We start from the raw sequence: 9483 nt of genomic DNA, 5'->3' as shown, positions 1-9483 counted from the left end.
TTGCCAATTATAATATGACCTTGAAAACTCAGTACTACAGAGTACAAGGTAACTATAACTTCAGACCTTTCTGAAGATGAGTAAACTCCCCCACTTGAACTTACAGACTTTTTTCTCTGTCTTAATGGTAGCAATAAATGCTGCCAGCTTCACTGCTACCATCTTCCATTGAAGGAGCATCCAGCATCCAACCGCCAACCTTCAGCCTCTAGGCAATTCCTCCCCAGTCCCTGGCAAAGCACTCAACCACAAATGACTCAGAGGAGTTCTTATTTCTTGATGGTACCCCAATTGCTGTCACCTTTGAGAATCTCACTTGCTACTGTAGAAGAGTATTAAGAAGTAGAGCATTACTGAATAAGAGTATTATCCTTTGACACGACATAGCTTGAGTAAAACTGCTTTTTAAAATAAATAATTCCTTTTGTGATTTTTCTTAAGACTTATTACTTTATTGAATTATTTCTACTTTTATTATGTGTATTTCTTGCTTATCTTCGACATTGTCTATTAAGATGGAAAATAAAACTAAACTATTCCTTTATCAGTTACCAGCACAATAATTTTACGTTTAAATTGCAAACAGTACCTGGTGAAACTGAAATCCAAACGAATAAAATTTGTGAACTGAACTCCTAAAACTGTTTCTGGTAGCATTACTATAAATATTGCATTTTGCAACTTTTTTTAAAGAACAGAACTGGTATTTTATGCCTACATTACGCAACCACATGACATTCTGAAACTGGAATTATTCAGAGGGAGTGATATTTCTTCCAAGAGTGATTAATGAGCTGGAAAGAAAACCTGATGCTGTTACACTTCTCGTACATCAGGCAAATACATAGAACAGATCAGCATGTTTTGTCCAAAGGCTGGAAAGCGTCTTAGTGACTCCCAACTGTCCGTAAATATATTATACTTCAGAAAAACACGGTGCTCCAAGCTTGTAGATAAAGTAATATCCCTACTCAAGATATAGACTCCATCATTGTGGAGAGTACAAGTCAAGTTAAGACCCGATTTTGACGTGTTCTCTTTGAGGTAGAGCCATTCTTTGGTAGCGATGTTGTAAGACTGCACAGTTAACACATCCTCACTTTGGCCGGATTTTTGGTTTGGTCCAAGTTCATGAATACAGCCCCCTACCAGGTATATAGTTTCTTCAACAGAGAGCATCTGTTGTTTGCGAACATGGACATCACAAAGTTCAAAGTTGGTCCAGGAATCAGAAGTGGGACAGTACTGCAAAATGTTCATATTCCTATCTGAAACAGAGCAGAGATATTAACAAATAAATAAATGTATTTAGAAGGTACTCATGGAGGAAGATTCTTCCTCCCTACAAACTCTATCAGCCAGCATTACAGATTGCCAACGAATGACAGTGCAAAAGCACAGCAGACCAGTGAAGAAATATTGTTGAGAACTGCAAGTCTTTGCCCTTGACAATAAAGTTTGAATGTTCTGTTCCTTTGCAGAGGAAAAAAATTAAGCTGCTTCTGGCACACTACATCATGTAAATGGTCTGGGGCTGCAGATCTTAGTGGAATAATCCCTACCTTTTAACTTACGCTTTTAATTTTGTCTCCAATTGTAATGTAAGAATTTCTTATGAAAAGGGAAATGGAGCAATATTCTGCTCTCCAAAAGTGATCACAAATGAAACAAATTATCAGGAAGAGAGTACGCTTCATTAATGGCTGTCAAGTGATGATTTATCATACAAGCTTAACTTTGATACTTTGCATTTCATTCCAAAAATCAAAGTTTTATGGAATAAAACTCATAAAACTAGTTACATTGCAGCAAGTGGCACAGACTACCTAAGGACACATGTTCAGTACCCCATAGAGAGAAATACACATTGTCAAAATCATCTAAGAACCAGAATAATGTGCTTCAGCATCAGAGGCACAGAAAAAAGTTTAAGCCGTATCTATATTTTGGTTACAACTCAGTGGATGTTTGCAATACTTTCATTCTATGAAACTGTTACAATAACACCCTGATTTATGATGTAGCGGAGAGCCTGGCTGTGTCCAGTGCTTCACTAAATCAACATAGAATGCACAGGACTTGTTAGCCAATAAATCCAGTTTCAATTTCTGGAGGCCTGAGCTTAAATCTAAACTCAAGTGAGAAGCAGCAACAGGTTTGCAGACTCCAGTCTGGTCTTTTAATAAAAACTGCTCCATTTGACAAGTCTATCCTCCATGACAATCTCCAGGTGAGCTCCCAGAGGAAGAGCAGACAGTGACATACTGACAAGTTACGTAAGGATAAACAGTCATAAATATCACTGGATTGTCATGAATGAAGTGCATTAGCAGCACAATTAGGGAGGTGCTGCTACAGCATTTTTTTGCACTGTGATGACTTTTAGTCATTGCTTATTCATTTACATAGTCTTCCTGAACACACAATCTACATTAAATAAAGAGGAAGAACATCATGGCAACGCTCTATGAAACTGCCCATCACCTCTCTACATATACATGGTCTTTGTTTACAAACAATGTATCATTTCTCTGACTCATCAAGGGGAAAAAATCCCACCATTTCTAGCAATACCTATCTATGACAGCAATCTTCCCAGGAAAAAGGTTCTATGGTTTGAGAGGGGGTATAATGAAATGGAGATCTACTGTGACTCAACCACAGTCTAGGTCATTTATATCCACTGAAACAAAAATAACTCAACACAGAACACGAATTCCTGATGTGGACTTTCTGTTAGGCTCTAGGTTCACTAGTGAGAGCCAAAAACTGGAAGGAGGCTCTTTATTCAAGAAGTGCCATGGTAATTTACAGGGGAAAATTCAAGATCCTACTATCTTTCTTCAAGTGCAGTCTCAAGAGAAAGCTCTATGCAGATCAAAAAATAATCCACAAAACCTCCCAAGGCTACACTAAAACTAGTTTTGTCAAGGTATATGCAGGAATAAAAAAAAAAAGAATAAAAAGTTATATGTGATTTGTTTTATTTAGTGTGTGTTTTATTTAGTGAATATAGTGAAACAGCAAAAATATCTCAGTATCTTTCAGTTAGTTATGCCTTAGCTCCAACATCTGCATAACCTGGAAGGTGTAACCAGTGTACTTGCAGTTGTTTGAAAATCTGAGAGCTTTCCTAAGCCAAGGTGCTATAGAAAACTTGTTTCTAGACCCTTGTTCAGGAAAGGATCATTACTCCTAACAAGAATAGATATTTGCTGTCCTTAACGGTCTTGGATTTAAACATGAACCTAAGTGAGCTAGTTATCCATTCCTCACAATTTTATCCTGTTTAACCATCCCATTTCCATTAAAAAATGGCCTTTAGGAAAAGACCCAAGAGAATATCTAGGAAAAGACACTGTCTGAATGGCAGTGCCAATCCTCCCAGGTGTCTATCCTTCAATTGAAACCACAGATATTAAGTGTCAAATAAGGAGCTCAACATAGGGCAGCAATCCTTAGTACATACGCTTTGTTAATGAATTTTAAGATCTGCATCAGCAAAATGCTGATCTTCCTAACCATGCTACCAGGAGTAGGCAGCCTGAATAAAGAACAGCACAAGCACTGTGGAATAGGAACTTTAAAAGTGCACAGGAAGTAACAAAAGCTGACACTTCCATAATCTTCTAGCCCTATTATTTTTCTTCTGATATCTTTTTCTTCTTTCTTCTTGTATCTTCTTTCTCTATACAAAAATGAAAAAACCCTAACTCCAGTCTCTAGAGATAAGTCTTCCCATTATTCTCAGTTTCAGGCCCATCTCCATGTTCTCTGCTCTCTTGTCTCGAAGGATGTTTCCCCCTGGGTCTGAATCTTCAACAAATCCAGTGTTGTGTGCCATCCTTCATTCCTAGTGCTGGACATCAGGGAACACAAGTTACTTCAACACATCCCGTAGTGGGGATGACCAGAGGACTAGGACTGCACGGTCCTCCATATGGACACAGGCATGCTTATATATTTTGTTTCCTTCAGTGAAGCCACCTGGTTCTGGGTCAGAATGGGCTGGAGAAAATGCTTTTAAAGGTCATTACCACAAGGATAATGAGGAGTGGAAGGGTGTCTTTTATAAACCTCATAATGGTTCAGAGCTAAAATCTGCTTAGACACCACCAGAAGGGGCAGCTTGTTCTAAAGTCAGCTTAGCTTTGCTTGCACTGCTCTCAGTAAAAGCTCATTTCCTAATTTTATTCTCCATTTGGAAAAGAAGTTTAAAACTAATGCAGTCAAAAGAAGTGGGCAAAGACTAGAGATAGGAATTTAAATTTAGGAAATCTTGGTAAACATTGAACGTTTGACATGAAAAAAAATGACTTGTAAAACTCTGAAAAAAATGGTACTCTTCCCAAAGGATGGCACTATGTGCTTAAGGAATGGAGAGCTCTTTTTAAGTGGCTTGCTTTTCTAAGGGATAAAGAAATTGCCAGGAGATAATGCAACTCTGAATCCTTCCCTCTGTACAGTATCCTCAGAAAACAGGGTATAGAAAGCAATTAAATTTTAAAAAGTCGGTTCTTGCTTAAGCTTTTGATTAATTATTAAATTATTTCAGCACCAAAAATCTTACCTATAGCTTAAATTTGCTTGTGAAACACTGAAATGCTATAGTGAAAGGACCATGATACTTATTAATACATGAGGAATACCAACACAGGAAGGTATTTTCTTTGTATTTTCCTTCTGACAGTCTAAAACAGGTATTTAAAAAGTTAAAAAAGTAAAGTTTATCTGTTGAGATCTTTATTTCTACAGTGTGATGTAAGAAAAAAAAATCTAAAAAAAGGAGAGCTAAACTGAGTGCTGAAGTATCCTTGTGTTCCCTCAGAAGAATAGAACCCCAGGTCCATGAAGGTCAAAGAAAAAAAGGTACGTTATTCCTCCAGGACAGATCTGGGTTTTTTTGTTTTATTTGTCAGGTAATTTCTAACAGTTATTTATTTCTACATGCTTTAATGAGCATTATGCAGCTTTCTAGATCAGTTCAAAAGATTTCCTGAAAAAGAGAAGAAAACTATCTGGGCCTTAGAAGCAACCAGGTTAAAAAAAAACAAACAACAAACAAACAAACAAAAAAGAAGCCTTCTACCTCTTGTAGTATATCCTCCAATAACGTAGATCTTGCCTTTGCACTCACAGGCTGAGAATTCTGCAAGAGGGTTTGGCATGGATGCTACGAAATTCCACCAGTCATTTTCTGGGTTATAGCACTCCACATTGGAAAGGGACTGACCACCGATGGCATACAGCTTTCCATTTACAGCTAAAAGCTTAAAATTGGACCTGAAAGAAAAGATTGCAGCATTGAAATAGGTTGCAAAGATGTACAGAAAAATATTGGCGAGTTCTTCCTATCCAAACTACAACATACCTATCATCACTTGCAAGTTGTACCATAACTTCATATCTGAGCTCTTCCATGCAAGGCCAAAATTCTGTAATTACACTGTAATCACTTAGGACAGCAACCAGCAACATTCTGAATGTTCATGATGTTGGTGCTGAGACTGAAGAATTTATTTTTTTTAATTTCAATCTGTCACACTTTGAGCACTGCAATTTCTTCCTGCAGACTTTCACCTTCAACATCCGCAGACCATTTGGTTTTGCTTGTTATTATCTTCAAAGTGAAGATGTAAGGTGTCTTGTGCTTCAGTAGTTAGGAAGCTGCCCTTTGCCATGCATAACAGAGCAGAATAAGAAATAAAAGAGCAGGGCATTGCCTGTGGAGTACAACGTAATTTGTTCACTCAGCTATTTCTCTCAACTATGGAAGCTGGTCTAATAAAAGATGATCTCTTCCTCTCTTCAGAAACAGTCTTATTGCCTAGAAAGGTTGTTCCTTCCATACTGCTGGGCCAAAATGAGAATTTACCATGCAGTATCCCAACACACTAGATGTATGGCAGTGACTGGGGTGCACCAGCTCAGCATAAAGCCAAAAGGGGAACTGCTTTGTGTCTGTAAAACTGACATGGTGTTTCACACTTGCACTGGCCTGCTCAGCAGTGAAGTGAGTTTCACTCTGCATGAATCCAAGATTCAAAACTTACTGCTAAGTAGTTTTGCAGGGTCTGGACAAAATGAACCCTGCCTAGCAGCAGACTGCCCTGCTACTTCTTTTTAATAAATATGTTTGGAAAAAGATTTGTTTCCAGATGGAATAAGTCTTGTTCTTGTCATCCTGATACAGCTTTGGAAACGAAAATGCTCCTTTGAAGGAATTAATTGCTTTTTACTAGTTTGGGGGTTTTTTGCTGACATTTACCATTAGGTCACTCTGTTCATCTTTCTACAGCAATTATGTTTTCCATCTTAGAAAATCCAGAAAACATGGCAATCAATAGTGGGCATGACATAAGGATAATGACTTTCAAAACATTACACTTTTCAAAGCAATGTACCTGTTCTAAAAGTTGCAATGGGAAAAGTTACACAAATTAACAGAGAGACAAAAACAAAAAATGTAACTGCATTTTCTGAGCAATCCCTCAAAATCTAAAGTATGTTACAAAGTCTGCAACTCTGTGCCTACAATGGAGATGGTGTGGGATTTTTGACTTATGAAATGAGTTCACACACATGTAGATAGTGCTTCCCTATTACAAGACCTTCTGGCCACTTTTTAAACATGCTAAAAGTTTGGCCATAGAGGACATGAATTATCTAAACAAGACTGCAGCGTCACATAATTTAAGAATTGAGGTTTCTAAATCACATGTACTTCTCTAGTCATCCAGCAATCGTAACATCTTACTGATTTATCTGAATGGAGATAATTTTTACAGTTCTTGCTTGATGGCCTTCCTATCACTAAATTGGTGCTTGTAGCACAGGTAAAACCATCTGTGAGAGATGTACAATACAACTTTCAACTGTAATTATTCAAGGAGGAGGCCAGGTTTATTGGCGTCATTTAACCACTTCCGACACTTGTTAAAATGGAAGACATTCAGTGCAAGTATCTCAGATTTATGGAGCACATTAACTGTAAGGTTCATTTTACACAAAAGTAGCCATAAGCATCCATCAGCACACTTTATATGAAAGTTTGGACAATGGCTTAATATATTATAAAAAAGTTCTGCCATTCACCTTTCCCTGCCAATAACAGCAGGTGTTTTTATGGAGAGTGAACATTAGGAAATATCTAGTGTATTTTTACAATCTTTTAATACGTTGAAGCAGCTGGAAACAAGGAAAGCAAACACTGAGCAGCCAGCCAGCTCTCCATAACTAACAACTATTCCATGGACTACAGCTTGGAAACAGAAGTGAACAGTCTGTCAGATTCAACTGCAATAGAACTCCACTCACATCAGTGAGTTACCTAAACTTGGGGGATCAAAAGTACTTTCCAAAAGTCAGGCTTAGTGAGTACACTTCTTTCTGGGACAAGACTGGCTATCAGCTGTCTTGTCATGTCCCTCGTTTCCACTGAAAGAATCCCAGGAACACAAGAAAGAGCGAGCTCTATGGTTTTACTGTAGTTCAAACAACATTTTTCATTCAACAAAGACAAACACAAAGCACTATATGCAGGAAGGAAAAAAAACACAACAAAAACTAACACACAAATGCACAGGATTTGGGGGTCAGAGCACACAGCTTTCCGAATACAACATGCAACAACTTGTACATTGTTCTGGATTGTGTTAACAGTCATAGAAGTATCTGTAGCAGATTACTATGAACATGGCTATAAAGAAGGTGAGCAAGATAGCTTTCATTTAGTATGCAACAAGAAAATGTTAGCAGAGATTAAATCAGAGAGGACTTCCAGATCAGAGGGGTAGCTAAACATGGAAACGGGTTACTTGGGAAGAAGGAGTCTAGAATCTACATTGCTGAAGGGTTTCAAGAAGTTAAGACTCATATCTGCAAGGTAAGTTTCGTCCTGCAGTAGAACAGAAGGCTTGGACTAACTAACCTATGGCTCCTTCCATTATTATCAACTTAAACCTTAACATTTCTCAAAAATCAGAATCTTTATTCTAGAGTTGAAGTATTTACAACACAGACAAAGAATCATGATAGCACAGTTATGAAAGCAATTTCAAACACTTTTTTATATTCTTTATATGAGTGTGCAAAGCACAGTGCATCCAACCCTTAGATTTGGAAGCAAGTGACACACTTCTGATAAATGTGACATGAATATTTCTAACAAATTTTTTTGAAAAGTCTATTTTCCCCCAACACAGAAGAATTTTGAGTGAAAAAAAAATAAAAATTAAAAATGCAGAAAGAGAAGGTCTCATAAATCACTACCATTTCCCTGGAGCATCCTCTCCTGTATTTCCTGTAAGAGGCCTCAGAGTGGCAGCAGTTCAGGCACAGATTGCTCACAAAAACCTTGTTCCACATGCATGTGTATAATCCCAGCCAGGGGCTTAGAAGGGTCTTCCAAGCCTGGAAGATTTACCTGCCACGAATAGGAAGGTTCTGAAGGAAAATAAAAGTGGAATATACAGCTGTAACTGGCACATGCAGTAGAAATCCTATGAGTATATTATTTTTAAATAGCAAATTTCAACTGACGGCAGCAATTTAGTGAAAAACATGAAGAGGTATTCAAGGGCATTGCTGCAACAGTTTCCAATGCACTCTGTTACCTTCTTGACCATAAAGTCCACAAGTGGTCTTGGGCAAACCTTACAAGAAGTTTCTTCCAAAAAGGAATCCACATTGTTCTCTGAAGACACTATTCCAGGTACACCCATATCTCTAGAAACTTTGAGCTGTCATGGACTCTTTCTGACAGGTATCGCATTTAGCCCTCAGATGATGAGAAATCCCAGGCTAAGTCACAGCCTTCCTATATGAGAGTGTTTTAGCTCAATTTTATATGCATAAACAGGGAATAACACTTTCTCAACTTATGTGGGTATCACAAGAATAATATACAGGAGTTATCTATTGTGGACAAAGTTGAAACCACAGCAATAAGACCCCTACATCTAGAAAGAAAGCTAACAGCTATAACCTAAACCAGAATGACTGCTAAGCATTCAGTGTACATCTGTTGGCTTTTGTCTTCTACTTCAAAATAAGTTGGGACTATTTCATTTATGCATAGATAAAGAATCACAGAATCCTGGGATTACAGATTATAATAATGCAAATCATTAAAGATATACATATCTCAGAATTTACAAGGCTTATTGAGGGCAGAGAAGTTCTTATACTAACAGCAAATAAGCACAATTATTTCTGTAACTTCTCAGCCTTCTCTTGAGGCCAACAACTATATAGGCCAAATCCAGATACTCTTGCTGTCTGATGTCAAACCAACTTCAGTGGGAACTAGAACCCTCCCTCTAGGCATGTAAAAAACTCATCTATGGGATTTAATTATATCAGCTGACATAAATTCATTTGGCAGACAGTCTCATGACTGTAACTCCTAAGCAGCACACTGGGCAACTGCCCTGGTTATTTCACTACAGCACAACAAACTAAAAATACAATGCTGAACAAAGT

The 9483-nt window shown here is 37.7% G+C and overlaps 1 protein-coding gene across 1 annotated transcript in view; it reads right to left on the bottom strand.

The window, feature by feature from the left end:
- Positions 1-816: 816 nt before the first annotated feature.
- Positions 817-9483, bottom strand: part of KLHL42 (kelch-like family member 42) — a gene marked incomplete at its 5' end in the record, with an annotated part of 12168 nt that continues 3501 nt past the window's right edge. Inside the window, 2 exons of the mRNA XM_009999052.1 lie at positions 817-1268; positions 5090-5283. Of these exons, the coding sequence (XP_009997354.1) occupies positions 817-1268; positions 5090-5283 (646 nt within the window). The remainder of the gene's footprint in view (positions 1269-5089; positions 5284-9483) is intronic.

The sequence above is a fragment of the Chaetura pelagica genome, unplaced genomic scaffold, assembly GCF_000747805.2.
Source record: "Chaetura pelagica isolate M959 unplaced genomic scaffold, ChaPel_1.0 scaffold6, whole genome shotgun sequence".
Taxonomy (NCBI): Eukaryota; Metazoa; Chordata; class Aves; order Apodiformes; family Apodidae; genus Chaetura; species Chaetura pelagica.
The sequence above is the reverse complement of the archived record's forward strand: the minus strand, read 5'-3'. Positions and strand labels throughout refer to the sequence as shown.